The 17633-nt window shown below is 40.8% G+C and overlaps 2 protein-coding genes across 5 annotated transcripts in view; one reads left to right on the plus strand and one right to left on the minus strand.

Moving 5' to 3' along the window:
- Positions 1-11578, plus strand: part of LOC117558848 (estrogen receptor beta-like) — a 28642-nt gene extending 17064 nt beyond the window's left edge. For all 4 annotated transcript variants that reach the window (XM_034235289.1, XM_034235286.1, XM_034235285.1 and 1 more), the window contains exons 6-10: positions 379-517; positions 5221-5354; positions 7951-8134; positions 8885-9154; positions 9692-11578. In XM_034235289.1, coding sequence (XP_034091180.1) covers positions 379-517; positions 5221-5354; positions 7951-8134; positions 8885-9154; positions 9692-9806 — 842 coding nt within the window. In that variant the 3' untranslated portion in view covers positions 9807-11578. The remainder of the gene's footprint in view (positions 1-378; positions 518-5220; positions 5355-7950; positions 8135-8884; positions 9155-9691) is intronic.
- The window catches only part of LOC117558944 (nesprin-2-like), a 138755-nt gene continuing 132610 nt past the window's right edge, over positions 11489-17633 (minus strand). Inside the window, 8 exon segments of the mRNA XM_034235510.1 lie at positions 11489-13483; positions 14225-14274; positions 14608-14664; positions 15308-15499; positions 15978-16106; positions 16233-16433; positions 16518-16729; positions 17311-17440. Coding sequence (XP_034091401.1) covers positions 13270-13483; positions 14225-14274; positions 14608-14664; positions 15308-15499; positions 15978-16106; positions 16233-16433; positions 16518-16729; positions 17311-17440 — 1185 coding nt within the window. The 3' untranslated portion in view covers positions 11489-13269.

The following is a 17633-nucleotide window of genomic DNA, read 5'->3' on the forward strand; positions in this document are numbered from 1 at the left end:
TAGTCCTGGCCAAAATATTTGAGAAACAATCCTAAATAAGATCATAATAGGTCCCCTCTGTATACATATCATAGAAATCAAATAAAACAATAGCCATATTGTGTGGATCTGTTCTTTCTTACATTATTTATTATCTTTTTTGTTTTTATAATTCTCAATTTGTCCCTTCTCTATCATGACATACTGTATGAGCTACAGAACTTTTTCACGTCTCTAAATCTGAAAGTGTTTTTTACGACATTGGAAACTCCTCGCTGATTGTAAGTTTTCTCATGTGATCCATGAGTCATTTTTTGTCCCCTTATATTCTGAATCCAGGTAGGATATTCATTTGAGGTGTGTGGTAATTCTGTGTTTCTCTTTATTCCGTTTCCTCAGGCTTTATGGAGCTGAGTCTAGCGGACCAGATCCACCTGCTGAAGTGCTGCTGGCTGGAGATCCTGATGTTGGGCCTGATGTGGAGGTCTGTGGATCATCCTGGAAAACTCATCTTCTCTCCAGACTTCAAACTCAACAGGTAGGTTTGAAGTCCAACTTTCATAATTCACACATTAGCAGTCGAACAAACAAATAGCTGATTTGTTTAACAGCTCTCAGAGTTTTTATGAGGTATTTTTGGGCCTATGTGCCGATCAGCTGATGCCTTTGTGACAACCTCTTTTCTCTTCTACTCCAACATGCTAAGGCTTTTGTTAGCAGAGATTGTTCCTCATATGCATGATTTGTGTGTGTTCACCTAACCCATCCTCATTCCCAGGTCGGCCTATGTTGACGTTATGTCAAGTCCCCTGTGTCGGCTTTTTCCAACGCAAGAGGGGGGCGGCCGTGTCGGCTTTTTCCAACGCAAGGGGGGGGGGGGGGGGCCTTAGCGTACATTTTCAACTTTCCGGGATGTCCATAGGCTTCTATATAGCTCCCTCCTATGTTGTAGACGACTTGAGATCGTGAGCGAATGCTACCCGCAGATCCATTCATTTTCTTACACAATATCAAGCCACACTTATTGTTTTTACTTCTTTATTTTAATTGAATAATATAGGACTTTTGTTGCCGTCAGTTATGGGGAGAGTAGGGGCTCAGAATACTGAAATCTGTATTGTTTCATCGTTTTTTCCTTCTAATTTTGTATTATTTTCTTAACCACACACTGTTATTTACTCAACAATAACACATAATTATCCTTGTGTTTATTTATTTGTTTGATTAATAAACACAAGTTGGAGTCCGTCAGGACCGAGGGTCGGAGCAGCTCATAGTAGCCTAGTTGCTTTAGAGAATTTTACACCCGGATGTAAGTATTCTCTCCGCTTCACTCGACAAACCCCGTAATAGTCCTCAAGCTCTGTGAATGGATGTTTGAGTGTGTTGCCAGGCAACGCAATAATTTACAAACTCTTCAACTACAACCCTAATTATATTTAAAAACATTTTAGAAGGCCTCACGAAATACTTTAATGTAAATTTAAATTTAAATGTGAAGGGATGTGTGTAATGTGGTGATTGACATTATTCACCCACGGATTTATGGGTTGGGGTATTGTTCCTCACGGACATTTTAGTTAACCGGACTTCCTGTTGATGTGAAATACGATTTTTTTTTTTTTAAATAATACTTTATTCCGAGTTTGCTTGCTTTTCTTTTAGGAGGTCATCACATAACGGCATTGTAATACACGGTTCGGCTGCATTAAATATTACATATCTGCCGTAGTTCGCTATTTATAGAGCCCTGATGAGAAGACTTCTCGACAAACAGGAAGAACTGCCGCCGAAACTGAATATGTGACGTGGATTATAAATATATCTGCAATTAAAAAAAATCTTCAATTTGTCTTCACAATATAAGTCTCCTTGCCGTATCAATACTAATTCGGCTGACTTTTATATTTGATCCAATCAGTATATAAGTATATTTACACCATAACGGTGCACAGCTGATAGAAAGGGACACCTGGTGGTTAAAGCACGTTATTGAAATGTATTATTTTTATTATTAGATATTAATAGGAGACACAGACAGAGAAACTAATAAGGCTTTATTTAAACATTAAAGAATACTTTAGGTTACGGTCTTATTTTGAATAAGAAAAAAGCTTTGGGGGTATAAATATTAAGCCTGACAAAGTACTAATATATTGCTTTCCTGCAATGTTAACTACTGTATGTTTAAGCACTTATTTTAACTGATATTATACATATGTATTATACTCTTATAAGATGTATGTAGATAGTATAAGAAATGTGCAGAATACGACAGTTTAATGGTGGAGGTATACACACATATTGATAGATGTCTTGTAATGCACTATTGAGGAACCTGAGACCCACGTTTTTCATCTCCGACCTTGTCAGGTATTGTACATTCAATAAATGAAGAACACAGAATTATTAAGTAAAACACAGAATTTGTGTGATTATACTAAATGATTTACAAATAAACACCACTGCATATTTACAACTGTTACACATGCTGAAGTAACGCAAATGTTTCTAACTTGGAATCAATAAAGTATATCTTATCTTAAGATGATCGATGGCTACTGCCATATTTGCTAAATGTGCCTCTGAACCTTGACAAGTGCATGTTTCAGGCTTATCAATGAACAACAGGAGGGGTCACAGACATAAGACCAGCTGTTAAATAAAGCTCTTCTGACCTTAGCTGTCATGTGGGTATATATTAATGCTGCCCATTATGGGCATAATCAATTTTCACCCATTTATTAATTATATGTTTTAAATTTGAGTGTTTCCTATCCCCTAAACCTCCAGGGATGTACACAGTTTAATACTGGCAACTTCTTATAATGGGAAATACGAAAACGTCTTTTAAAACTACAATTCCCAGAGACATGCCATAGAAGTTAAACATGTTGCGAAACACACAATAGCCAGCATGTGTAGTTCTGGGGACGGGGTGGGGGAGGGGGGGACGCGGTGGACCCGTTCAAATCCAGTTTTGGACAGTCTGCCGTGGTTCCATCCCATTTCAAAGTGCTGTTCGACGCTCGGCGTAACCCTCGGAGCACACTCAAACATCCATTCACAGAGCTTGAGGACTATCACAGGGTTTGTCAAGCGAAGCGGAGAGAATACTTACTTCCGGGTGTAAAATTCTTTAAAGCAACTAGGCTACTATGAGCTGCTCCGACCCTCGGTCCTGGCGGACTCCAACTTGTGTTTATTAATCAAACAAATAAATAAACACAAGGATAATTATGTGTTATTGGTGAGTAAATAACAGTGTGTGGTTTAGAAAATAATACAAAATTAGAAGGAAAAAACGGTGAAACGATACAGATTTCAGTATTCTGAGCCCCTACTCTCCCCATAACTGACGGCAACAAAAGTCCTACATTATTCAATTAAAATAAAGAAGTACAAACAATAAGTGTGTCTTGATATTGAGTAAGAAAAAGGTTGATAAACGCTGTGAGAATGGATCTGCGGGTAGCATTCGCTCGTGATCGCAAGTCGTCTACAACATACGTTTAGGGAGCTATATAGAAGCCTATGGACATCCCGGAAAGTTGAAAATGTACGCTAAGGGCCCCCCCCCCCCTTGCGTTGGAAAAAGCCGACACGGCCGCCCCCCTCTTGCGTTGGAAAAAGCCAACACAGGGGACTTGACATAACGTCAACATAGGCCGACCTGTGAGTGAGGATGTGTTGGTTCACCAAGTCCAAGTCTTATCAAGTACTTGTTTTCTTTTTCCCCAAAACAATACATTACAGTCATTCTTCTCTCCAGACTCAGACTAATAGTATTGTTTTCCTTAACTTGAGATATATTACAAACTGCACCCTAACCCTCGGAAGGCTTTTACTGAATGATTATTGTGTGCAGCCTCCAGTTTACCATAACAGTGTTGGCGGTTTTGGTTTAATCTTCCCACATTGGTGCACTCTCATTATTTGATATCCCACAATAATCAGGGAGTTCACTCAGACCTTGAAACGGTAAAAGATATCAGCAACCCTCGCTGCAGATACATCTCTGATTCTTGTAGACTGCCACCTCACTTTCTTGCCAACATTTTCTTTTATCACTTACTGTTTTCTTCTACACTGACCTTCAACTTCGGCCAGACAACAGTTGGCTGTTTCTGGCACTTCAGTTCAACCTTTGTATTCACGGTAAACACGCTGTAATTAGGCTGGCACTATACCAGCACTGTGGACTTCCTAATGAATCATAGGATACTTAAAACTGAACGTTTTGTCAGCAGTAGCAGCAGCTAATGAAACATTAAAGCAATTTGTTCCTCCTGGTGTTCAAAGTGCAGTAGATTGAAGACGGAAGCCCGGGCTTGCATAAATTATTATATATATTATTATAAAGTAGATTTTCCAGGTTTGCAGTTAAATTGTATTTATTCTCACTGTCAACAAATCCAAGAAAAAGACCAAAATAAACAATGTGTTAGTTCTTCTCTTGATAGTTTCTGACTTCAATGGGAGACATATATCTTTAAATACGCAGCATAAATGTAACCTTTTTTTTGTCTTAAATGGTCAATAACTTTCAGCTGGTCTCTGTAGTTTTTTATTCAAAAGTTACTGAAACAGAAGGAAAAAGTGCTTTTGTTAGGGACTATTTGTCAGTGGTGGATTAATACACATTTGGTACTCTAGTGAGTGAGGATTTAGTCATAAATAAACAGTGTGTGTTAATGTCAGTTGTATATTGTGGTGTTTTTATAGTAGTTGTTGAGAAAAAAGACGATTTAACCAAATCTTCAAAAAGGCATAGTTGGACAAGTGGTACATTTAATGAGGACAATAGGAAGTGTTTGTTCATCGACTGCCAGGGAAACTATCACTATAGACTTAGGTTAACCTCGACATGTTCTCACAACACAGCCTTATTTTTCTCTGTTGAGTGGTACCCCTTTCTCCTTGGACGGCTCAGAAAACATCCTGGATACTAATCCATCCACTCACTCAACGAGACGCTTGAACAGAGACAGAAACAGAGTGGTTTTCCAATTTTCTCTCTAACAGTGTCTGTTAAAAAAAAAAAAACGCAGATAGCGAACTATATTTTAAGAACACTATAATAACAAAAAAACAGGGTTAAAAAAACACAACCCCCCCCCCAGATATTGTCAACAATGTCCTATTGTCACATTCTGAGCCTATTAACACCTGACAGTAAAATGTTATCGGCACCTGGCTGTGGAGAAATATAAAAGTTCCCTTGTGTCTGTGTGTCTGCAGGGAGGAGGGCCAGTGCGTGGAGGGCATCATGGAGATCTTCGACATGCTGCTGGCAGCCACCTCTCGCTTTCGTGAGCTGAAGCTTCAGAGAGAGGAGTACGTCTGTCTGAAGGCCATGATCCTCCTCAACTCCAGTGAGTTCTGCTGACGCGGACAAACCGCAGTCTTCATTTAATGTTTTCTGAGACGGATGAGTTAGTTTGCAACGAGCAACAAATCCTGCCTGATCCTGTCCAGTTGGTACATCAGTGGTTTTTTGCTTCTTCTTCTTTTCCCTCTGCTTGGTTTTGGTTAATGACACTTTAATCTGGAACTTAGTGGTTCATTGACACCCGTCACGCATCACACATTAAAACAAACTGACCAGAGCAAAAAAAAGGCTGAAAAATGAATATATTTATATATTCTTTTGGCCTTACTGTCATTTATTAGCTGGGCTAAATGAATGTTCATTATCTATTTGGAGTTGCATTAAAGTCGATGTGGGGTTAAAGCTTTGCACTAGTGTAATCCAAATAAAGGTTTCCAAATTCTCTCAAAGCTCTCAGAGGAGCCAGCATCTCAATGTATCAAGTCTGAGAGGTTGCATCACCTCCCTCAGTCTCTACGTTAGATGTGATCAACCTCCGTGCTCTTGTTCTTATGAATTAGTCGTAACACACACCTGCTGCAGAAAGCACTTCAGAGGAGCAGACAACCGCCACAAGTGTCATCTTACAGCAGTTATTTCAATAGTAAAGACTGCTGAATGCCTTGCTTTTTGCAGATACGAAAAAGGGATAACAACTTCATTAAATTGAAGAACAATGAAGCATTTTGAACAATAAAGCATGTTGGTCCGGCAGTGGCTCAGTCAGTCGGGGCTTGGACTGTGAGCCGTAGGGTCGCCGGTTCAAGTCCCCGACCAGACCTAAATATGGAGTGTGGACTGCTACTTGGAGAGGTCCCAGTTCACATCCTGCCCTGCCGTGGTGCCCTTGAGCAAGGCACCGGACTTGCTCCCCGGGGCGCTGTACAATAGCTGCAGACTAGCTCATTGGACTGATGGAAAAAAGGAAAGGCGGTGGAGTGTGGGATTCTTCTTATTCTTCGGCTGCTGAGAGGAGGATGAGGAGGAGGGGAGGAGGAAGAGGAGGAGAGGAGGAGGAGGAGGAGGAGGAGGAGAGGAGGGAAGGAGGGGAGAGGGAGGAAAGGCAGGAGGAGGAGGAGGAGGAGGAGGAGAGGCGGAGAGGAGGAGGGAGGAGGAGGAGGAGGAGGAGGGGAGGGAGGGGAGGAGGAGGAGGAGGAGGAGGAGGAGGGAGGAGAGTGAGGAGAGGGAGGACGGATTGATGAGGATGAGTGAGGAGTCGGATGCGGAGTATTCGTGCTTGGGTCGTCTGATGTCGTACTGCTTCTGTATTCTTCTTCTTCTTCTTCTTCTTCTTCTTCTTCTTCTTCTTCTTCTTCTTCTAACCTGAAAATGTCCTCTTAAAGGTAAAACTAGCGTGTGGAAATTCTACATATCGCGACAAAGCTTTTATATACCCAGAAATAAGAACAAAATATGTACAAACATATGGATTGCTAGGAATGCCTATTACCGTGTTTGTTTCCATACAAATGTGATCCTAAATCATCAAATATGTTATATAACAATCTGGGCACTTTTCTAGTTTTTCATTGGCTTGAGGTTTAGTTTATGTGACGCATTTGACACCTCACAATAAAACGGTGTGTGTTGCTCCAGGATTGGATGTAGTTTCATTGTGCAGGTGAAGTGAGATTGGCCGAAGCTTCCACTTGTTTGAATGTAGGATGAAATGACCTGTGAAGATGTACTTTATTGCACAGCGGCTTGTGTCTTTTAACCTGTGATATGTTCCCAGCGGTCACAGTGTACTGTCCTGACCCCCCCAACCCCTCTCCCAGCCCCAGCAGCAGCCACTGTACAGGTTTCATGGAGGTGACTGTCCTCTCCGCATGACCTCAGAGTTGAACACAGTTCCTCCCTAACAGACGCACACAGGCTCCTTCGCCAGCTCTCTGTTGACTCTGCTCCACTGCAGCTGGCGTGCGGAAAAAGGGAACAAATTGTGAAAGAAGTGAAATCGAGTTTGAAAAGTCAGAGAGGACAGGGAGGAATTTTAAGATTTATGTATTTAGACAGATGGAGGGCTGTGGCTGAACTGTAACAACAGGATGATCTACAGCTTCTTCTCTCTCTGCGGCGCTTTTCATCTGGAATATACATCAAGTTCAAGGTCAAGGCTTTTATTAGTCATACGAACGTAGCTAGTGTAGTTATGACGATGAAAATCTTAGGTCACAGGCTCCTCCAACAGGGCAACACAATAAAACAGAAAAAGATAAACAATAGTGCAAGTAAATACAAAAAGAACCGTGACCCTGTGTATTTAAAATAATGGATAGTTAACCTCTTGTTTAATCAACAAAGGTTGCTATCAGTTGAACACCCTGTGAACACATTGCCCTGTCAATAAGAATAGATACATTTCATTTTGAGCCAAACACTTCCGAGGCATGTTTTGTATATATCTGAGACCTATAATATATTGATGTATAACAGTGTAATAGGGGACCTTTAAGTCTTGAGAAATAGATTCAGTATAGTGTTATTTTGTTCTAAAAGAGCATCCACAGCAGCCTCGGTAGACCACAAGCTCTGTCTGAAGGGAGATGATGTGTGTGTCTCCCTCCTGAGATGTGTGTGTGTGTGTGTGTGTGTTGCAGATCTGTGCTCCAGCTCCCCTCAGACGGCCGAGGAGCTGGAGAGCAGGAACAAGATGCTGCGTCTGCTCGACTCTGTGATCGATGCTCTAGTCTGGGCCATCTCCAAGCTGGGCCTGTCCACCCAGCAGCAGACTCTGCGTCTGGGACACCTCACCATGCTGCTCTCCCACATCCGCCACGTCAGGTACGTGGCGGCAAAACCGCAGAGGAGAGAATCGAAAAAGCACACATTCTCAGAGACGATTATACTCTAGCTGTCTGGCATCATCGGTCTTTATTCCTACACTCTCTCAAATGTATTCCTACATTAATTCTCAGCAGGCATGAACACGCACTCACGCACATTACTCTTTCAGACACTTGGAGAGAATACTTGACTTGTGATGTTCGAAAGACATTTCAAGAAAAAACATACTTTTTTGATGTTATCATAAATACATTTTTTATTCATGCAGCACTTTTTACACAAGAAAGTCAAAGTGCTTTACTTTGAAGAAGCTGACTTTTAAACAATAATGAAAAACATAACTAATATTTGTCTAAAATAAAGCATTTTTTGAAATGATTATGTGTTCAGAAGCTTACATTTCGGAGACATACAATCCTCTTAACTATACATCACATTTTGTGGGATTTTTAAAGTTGAGGTAAGTTCGTATAAATATGTTTATAAAATGTTAGTTTGCCTGCCAAATGTAGGGTTGCCAGTAACATGTAGGAGAACACTCATAAAATAGAGGATAACTGAAGACAATATTCAACAATACTGACTGATATTGATGCATATATTTGGACTTTTTAAGGAAGTCATTTATATTTAACGCTGTGGAAAGAGCTTCCAACAGAGAAGCAGCAATGTCTATGACTGTAACATTCCCAGGTACTATTTCTTATGTCAATGTGTGACGTGTGCTTCCCTCCTCTTCCTCTGCAGTAACAAAGGCATGGACCACCTCTCCAGCATGAAGAGGAAGAACGTGGTGCTGGTGTACGACCTCCTGCTGGAGATGTTGGACGCCAACATGTCCAGCGGCAGCAGCCAATCATCGTCCTCGCCCAGCTCCGACACCTCCTCCGAGCAGCAGCAGTACGCGGCTCCCCCGCCCCACCTGCCGGGCTCAGAGGTTCCGGTCCCGGACAGAAGCCCTGAGGGTCTGCAGCTCTCTCCGTCTTTTCAGAGTCTGGCTCGTATGGACAGCAACGAGTGAGTTACAGTGGTGACAACTATGGACCTGCAATGATTTGACTAATTAGTATCAGCAGGAAAATAAACAGCAATTCTTTTTGATAAATAATTCATCTTTAAAGTCATTTTTCCTGAAATAATTGCAAGATCTTCTCACTTCAGATATGACATGTTTCGTGATATTTTCATTGTATTCCATGACTTTTTATGCGTACTATTTCATGCCTTTTTTCATGATCATTTTGAAATACTTTTTTTTTCAAAATGTATGAATTTTGAATTATTTTCAACAACTATTTTTCACATTTCTCAACATACTAAATTATAACTTTATAACATTTCTTAACATACTATAATATGACTCTTTTTTTCCACATTTCTCAACATACTAAATTATGACTTTATAACATTTCTCAACATACTATAATATGACTTTTTACGACATGTTATAATAACTTTTTTCATATTTTTCAACACACTGTAATGTGCTTTTTCTTCATTAAGTGCACCTTTTTTTTGACTTGTGGTAAATAACTTTAAACCCGTTCTTCACAGCTACATCCATCCGCAGCTGTGGTCGCTGGATGAAGGAGACGGCGGTCCGTCAATCGAACCAACAGATTACATCATCCCTGATCGAGTTGTCATGGAAACTGCCTTACAGGGGTAACGGGACGGAAAGACACTAACTGAGACCAAACCTTTAATGGCTTTCATCTCCCAAAGATTGAGAAAAGGGAAAACAAAAAAAGGATTAACAACAAACAAAGTGCTGTTGTGAGGTAACGTTTTTTTGAGATGTTATTAGTCTTTGGAAAAAGAGAAGCTTTCGATCGAATGTATATTTTGTGTGCGTAAATATTTCTTGTGAATGTGCACTACAGTAGATGTTCATGAGAACATCGCTGGACCTCTGCCAGTCAGTTTGAGCTCTTTTTTGATATGCAGTATTTGTATCTCTTTTGTCACCTTGGTGTATCATCCAGAACAAGCCATCCACAATCTGCAGTGACTTACAGAGAATGCATGTGTAAAAAAAATAATGGCTGTGTGTTCTATCACACTGTGGTGTTTTTCTCTTTCACTACTACTACTGTTCTTTGGTGTTTTAATCGGTGCCTGTTTTCTACTCTCTTTGTACACACTACACGTTTTAGATGAGTAAAGATTCAGCAGTTTGTGGCCTTTTAACAAAACGACTGTTAACAAAAACCTTTCTTCTTCAAAGGCTGGATTTACAATACAATGTGTGGCACTGTTCGTAGTTAACACATAAAGAGTTGACGCTTTTATCCAAAGCGACTCACAATAAGTGCATTCAACTATGAAGAGTGATGCAGTTACACAAAACTAAAATGTATTAACCCATTATGTTTAGCCCTAAAGTCCATGACGCCTTTACCTGTCAGATTTTAAAGTTTGGATTACTCTTGAACATAAGCTGCTATATTCAGAGCCATCTTCAAAACACAAACCAAAGCGATCATTTAACAGCCTAGGTGCAGAAAACATGGAATTGTTCTGATAAAAAGCTTATTAAGTATGCATCATTGTTAAACTGATCTCTGATGCATTGTTTTTGTGTACATTTTAAGTGTAGTGTATAAAATGTTCTGTATTGTTATGCTTTGAAAATAATATGAAATATTCCTACAATATGTCACGTAACCACCGGTCAGTTTACTCAATGATAAGTTAAACAGGAAAGAAACGGATGCTATTTATAGCAAGCGGTGCTAAGTGCAAACTTTTACAGATATATTCAATTTAAAGCAATTAGAGTCCAGTCAATTCTGCTGCAGCTACAACTGTGATAAAGAACTTCTGCCTAGACAAAGGGAATGTGCCTTGGTGGTCTTATTTAACCAAGTAGCCGGACAGGATGGCATAATCAGCGTTCATTGCTGTAATTTAGACAGGATACCACATGATGAAAAGTCTTAGGAGCATCGGTCCAGGACTGGTTAGTTTAATTGTGTTTGGCTTTACCAGAAACAAGGAACGGTTGGCTTTAAGTCTTCAAACTAGATTTGTTTCAATCTGGCCAGACAAAGTGAAGGAACCCAAAATGACCCAACATCATTTGGACATGTCATGAACAGTGCCATTTTACTGCCAATGTAAACGAAGCCTTCGTGCCAAATGTTCCTACCACTGCTATTACAGTATACAGAAACATGTTCAATATCTGTTTGTTCCCGATGTCTGTAACCCGTACATGCATGCACACAACACACACTCATCCATCTCTGATGCTGAAACTATTTCCACTTGTTCACAACACACACATATGCAAATCTGAGATCTAGTTTCCTGCCTGTAGCTAACCTACAATAAACAAGCAGCCGCGAATCATGGCAAACACAGTTTATTGTCAATCAAAACTGACAGTCTATACATCCCATAAATAAGAGTTCACAAAATAAATCAAACTTTACACACGTTTTGTTGTTTGTTTCTGTTCTGCTGAGTGTGACATTATATACAAATAAGGACCAAACACTTGAGTTTCAAACATTTAGGATCAATAATATGAACATTGTACATGTAATGGTCTTTGATTGTGAGGTACACAGTTACATGCAATGCTCAAAGCATCACTTGCATTCATGTTCGACTCAGTCTGGGTCAATAGATTTGAAACCAGTCCTCTAACTTCATGATGAAGAGTGGTGTAAAGCTTCGCAATATTAACCACAAATTATATATATTTTTAAACAATCTTTGTTTCAACCTGTTGGATTTTTGACACCTGCAGGACTTTACTCCACGGGTCCAACTCGGACAGCGTTAGGTACGTTTTGAACAACATCAAATCATTTAAGAATAAAGTAATTTAGGTATTTGAACATAACATGCGGGGCTTTGTGTTCTTTGATCTTCAGCTAAATGGCAGTGATGTGACAGGTCCACCAGCTGGAGCTAATATTGTTGCATCAATATTAACTAAATATAAAAAACACCCTTTGAAACTTCAAGCAATATTTCATTGAATGCAATTACTGCAATTTAATGTGGAAAGGATCGTACAAATTAGCATCTGTTAGCTAGCAGGTCAGGTTGTAATGCTGCACATGGACCCAATGACTAAATCTGCTGGAATTTGAACCGTTTAAAAAAATAATAAAAAATGCTACTATATTTGTTAAAAGCCCCTTATTTTCCGTTATTATATGAGCGGTGATTTGGGCTCTTTCTGCCCCCTAGAGGTACCAAATCACCTAATGCAGCTTTCATTTGACGACTTTTTGTATATATGCTGAAATATACAGAAATGACCCCCCGAACACTGGCCATGAAGTTGTTAACATAAGAACATATCTGTCATTTTATTACACCAGCGCTTAGACTACAGTCCCATGCTACATTATTGAAATAGAATACAGGAAGACACTCAAACTCAAATATGCAGAAACAATAATTTTACGTTTTCTTTCTCAGTAGTTTGCCCTTATACACAGTAGTCCTCAAACACCATTAAAAGTACAATATCTTCCAGCTGTGGGGCTCTGTTGGCTACAGAAAGGCATGTCTGCAGGAGTCACTGCCAGCATTATTTAGAAAAAATATCTTACAGATCTTTTTAAATATCTCTTAATCAATCTTCTTCTCTTCTATACAAAATGTGCCGTCAACAGCAGCCTGCCTTCTTCTATGAAAAACTGTAAAAATAGCTGCAGTGGTAGAAAATGCCTAGTGTAATTCTCGCTTTCTGTACGCTGTGGTAATCACTGACCTTTACTCCTCAATATAGATCCCATGGCTTACAATGCAAGTACAAAATCAGAAAATATAGCGTAGATATTAAAATAAATCTAGAGACCTTACTTATCTTCGTGTGTTGAATATAGTAAGTGGGGACGTTAAATCTACATATAAAAATGGCAGAACGTTAAAAACGAACCAGTATATGGCTTCTTTTTTTATAAATGTGGAACACCACGAACAATAAATATATATTTAAATACACCAATCAGATTTAGATTTTAAAAAGGGCGGTGCTTTTTTTTGTGTGACAGGTAGAATGTCTTTAAATTGCACCTTCACACTATGAACGGCTCAATGTTCTGTTTCCACGGCACATATTGAGTCCTTCAGTCTTCTTAGGGGAGGTTTTGGCGTGGTGGCAGTGCTCATGTGGGCGGGGGGCCGTTGGTGTAGCGCAGCATGGGGTAGAAGGAGCGGGCGAAGTTGTTGGACAGCGTGCAGCTGTAGTTGTCCTCGGAGACGGGCACCAGGCAGGCCAGGACCAGCAGCAGCAGGAGGAGCAGGTGGAGCGGGAAGGCCGCGCGCAGGACCCGGTGGAGGAAGGGCCGCTGGGGGGGGGAGTCCCGCCGCTCCCTGGAGCTGCACAGACGTTAGAGATTATTGAGGGGGAAATAGATGTATGACATCAGCGTCATAACGTTTACTTTAAAGGTCCCCTATTATACTGTTTTTCATCAATATATCATAGGTCTCAGATATATACAAAACATGTCTCTGAAGTGTTTGGCTCCAAATACCAAACCGATCATTGCAGCAAGGAGCCCCTCCCCACGCCCCTCTGAGAGATATTTGGTTACAAAGAACTCAATGGTGCTCTAGGAGGAGATTCAGGTGATAATCTTTTTTCCTGAAACTTTCAGAATCTCTTTACGCAGAGGGGACACGCGTTGATGTAGAAAATACATGAAAAAGTGGATTTTGCATAAAAGTTTACCTTTAAGGATTTTTGGAACTTAAAACTACTTCTCAAGATCTAACTATTTTAGGTACTACGATGAGAGTTTAAAACTACTTAAATCTTCCAGCCTCTAAGCCCAGGTACAAGCTTCTTCTAAAATGAAAGTCATATGTAAATGTTAGTGTTTTTATACACAACAGTGTGCCCAACATTCAAAAATCATTTTCATACACTTATACATTTTACTGCAATGTGTATTGCCACAAAAAGTTACCCCATTAATTAGGATATTCAACATTATGAAACAAATCTACATTAACATCAAACTGTTTTGAAGGCCCACATATCTGCATAGTTTGTTGGGGGGGTTAGTTAAACCCTTAGAATTACGTACTTCAGAAAGTACAGTTTGTCAAAGTTACCTTTTAGTTGCTGGGGGTCCGATAGCTGCATGTAGACCTGCAGCCTCCTCCTGAAGCAGGAGACAAAGCATTCATCACTTAAAACAACTAACTAACCCTAACCTTTCATGAAGAAGTTAAATCTAGGTTTTCAATATAAAACTCTAAAGTGGTGGAAGAAGTAACAGAGTAACAGTTTCACAACTTACTATAATGTAACTTCCTTGTTTTTCTCTTCTAATTGAATATTTCAAAAATGTAGTATTATGCCTCAATTCTTGTTTTTATTTTACATTCATATTTGAAAACGGATGACCTAATGTTAGTGTTAGCCTGGGATGGAGGACATCACTGCTCTCAGTCAGAGATTGTGGAGATTGTAAGTAAAGATAAAAGGATCATACCTTCTGCAGCGCTCCCAGACCAATGCTGTCCATCCCTGTGCCGGAGGAGCAGGTTTCCTGGGAGACAGACAGTGAACACACCATCAGATACGAGGACTTTCATCAGAGGAGAGTTACCTTACTTTACCTCTGATAGCATCGCCGAGGAATGTCCAACATGAACACTAGTGACGTACATTTAGTGTAAGTGTGCAGATATTTAAAATAGACTTGGTGCAGTGATAACATTATTGTTTATACATTACATTACATTACATTTAGCTGACGCTTTTATCCAAAGCGACTTACAATAAGTACATTCGACCAGGAAGACACAACCTTGAAGAAAACAGAATCATATAAGTACATCAGGTTTCATAGAGCCAAACATTTCAAGTGCTACTCAACTGGCTTTAGGTAAGCCAGTCCTTTATTAGTATAAAAGTGCTTCGTTAATAGTTCTAACGCTCGAACTACTACATGTAGTCAATACATGTGACTACCAATCGGGTAACGTCTTTGTGCAACAAAAAATAAATAAATTAGGAATAGTTGGCTACATAAACTGTCATTTGTCAAAAAATGGCACTCTCTATGGTCCTGTTTTTACAATATTATACCACTTGCACATTTGAATAGAAAATTGGCAGCTCGTGGTTTAAAAGACACTATCACAGCCCCCCCACAGTCAGACCAGAGTGAGATGAACAGCAGGCCTCACCAGTGTGCCCTGCAGCGTGCTTAGGTGAGCGGCCACCTGTCGGAGCAGCAGCTGCAGCTTGTTCCCGATGACGTGGACCTTCTCCTTGGCCTCCACGCTGTCCTCTCTGCTGTCCTCCAGCAGCAGCTGAGAGGAGATCTCCTGCAGGGAGGAGACCTGCCGCTGGCGGCCGCACAGCTCCTCCTGCAGAGCCTGGGGGGATCGGATAGTGAGATCATGACAAAGTGTACATGTGCACATGTGTTTCTTGTTTTAATTGAGTGTATCAGCTAGTGAGGGAACTGTAACAAATGTATCGAGCAGATTAAAGTTAGGTTGAAATATTGGTTATATTTTCCAATACAAACCCTTTCATTAGAAGTAAATGTAATGTTCTCTTGTCTCATTATCTAGTAGCGCAACGGTATTTCAAGTAAAGGATTTCTTTGTGACACTCCAGGTGAAAATCTAAAAATGTAAGTTCCAACATAACCAAGGCAACAAGTCCAACTTATATATTACCAAAATAAAGACAAAACTGTGGCAAAAAAATCCTCATGAACTCCAAATGTCCCCTCAACTCACTGAAATCCAAATATCTTGGAATCAGTTTAGAAATGTTATTTTGGGCTAAACAAGGTAAAGCAGAAATGTCATGGCAGGGCTGATGAAAGGATGGTTCTCTGCTCACCGTCAGGGTGTCCTGGTGCTCCAGCAGGACGGAGCGTGGCGCCGAGGTGTCGCTGACATTCACAGCGTTCAGTGTGTTCTCCGCCTGAGCGAGCCACAGCAGCAGGGAGTGCAGCGTCTCATGGAACTCCTGCAGGAGAAGAGCGGAGTCAGAGGGGTGGAGGTGCTTGCCTTCTGTGCATTCATTGGAGCATTTCCTGAACCACACTACTTTACATTCTGTATTCTCTGATGTAAGAGTGTCTCCATGTCTGACCTGACACTGCATGAGAGCAGCGTGCAGCCTCCTCTCCCAGCTCTCCAGCCCGCTGCAGGCTTGAGGCCAGCTGCTGTTGGCAGAGCTCAGGGTTTCCTGCAGCTCCTGCAGCTCGGCGCTATCGCCACACAGGAAGTGACGGCTGCTCAGGTTGGTGGAGATCATCAGACACTTGCAGCTGTTGAAGGACTTCTGCATCTCCTACAAGACAGAACAGATGATTACGTGTTTACCCTCCATCATTTAGAAGGTTTATGCGATTATACGGTGTTGTCTGTGTTTTACCTTTAGTTTCCGGATGTTCACTTCAATGTCTCGGATGCTGGTGGCCGGTGCGATCCTCTGCAGCCTCTCTAGCTCTGGCAGCACCCGGCCCAACCAGGAAGTGACATCACAGAGGTCAGAGTTCAGCTTCTGCCACTGCTCCAGGTCCTGCTTGATGTCCGTCTCGTTGTTGAGCTTCTGTACCTGAAGCAGCTCCCAGCGCTCGATCACACCTGCAGAGACACGAGAGACACGCTCTTAACACTGCTGTAAAAACACTGCCTTATTATTCACTGTAGTGCGGTCCTAAAGCATTAGCAGGATGACTTTGTATATGAATTAATTTCACCCTAGATTTAGTGTTACTGAATCAGCATTTGAGTTTTTCCTACAATTTATAATGTAACTGTTTGTTATTGCGAGCTAAATGAACAAACACAATCATTACCATTTATAAAGCATTTGTTTAAAAACCAAAACAAACTAGACAATTACAAAGAATCAGCCTCTACACAACATTTTCATTTGTTATTCCCAAAAGTGCTGATTTGCTGAATTTCTTCATTTTATATCATTTCAATTCATATCTTTGAGTTTCGGACTCTTCGTTGAATAAGCAAGTACCCTGTAAACGTCTAGGATAATAATCGCTTAATCAAAAAGGTAAGTCGAAAAATAAGTAGAAAGTTTAAATTGCAGGACTTTCTTACATTTTGTGCCAGTGGGGTAAAAAACACAAGTCACAAAAAAATGACATTTCCCTGAAAGAAATCCAGCAGAGTGACACCTCCCTCCCTGTTGTGTATCTCTGTACCTGTGCTGGTCTGCTTGTCGGCCGTGCTGACGGTCAGACCCTGATCCACCGGCTCCTCTTCATCGTTCAGGATCAGCTTCACTCTCTTCACCGTGTTGATGCTGCCGCTGCACTCCGACATCAGCTTAGCCTGAACACACACACACACACACACACACACACACACACACACACACACACACACACACACACACACACACACACACACACACACACACACACACACACACACACACACACACACACACACACACACACACACACACACACACACACACACACACACACACACACACACACACACACACACACACATCACACAC

Source organism: Gymnodraco acuticeps, unplaced genomic scaffold (genome assembly GCF_902827175.1).
Source record: "Gymnodraco acuticeps unplaced genomic scaffold, fGymAcu1.1, whole genome shotgun sequence".
NCBI lineage: Eukaryota > Metazoa > Chordata > Actinopteri > Perciformes > Bathydraconidae > Gymnodraco > Gymnodraco acuticeps.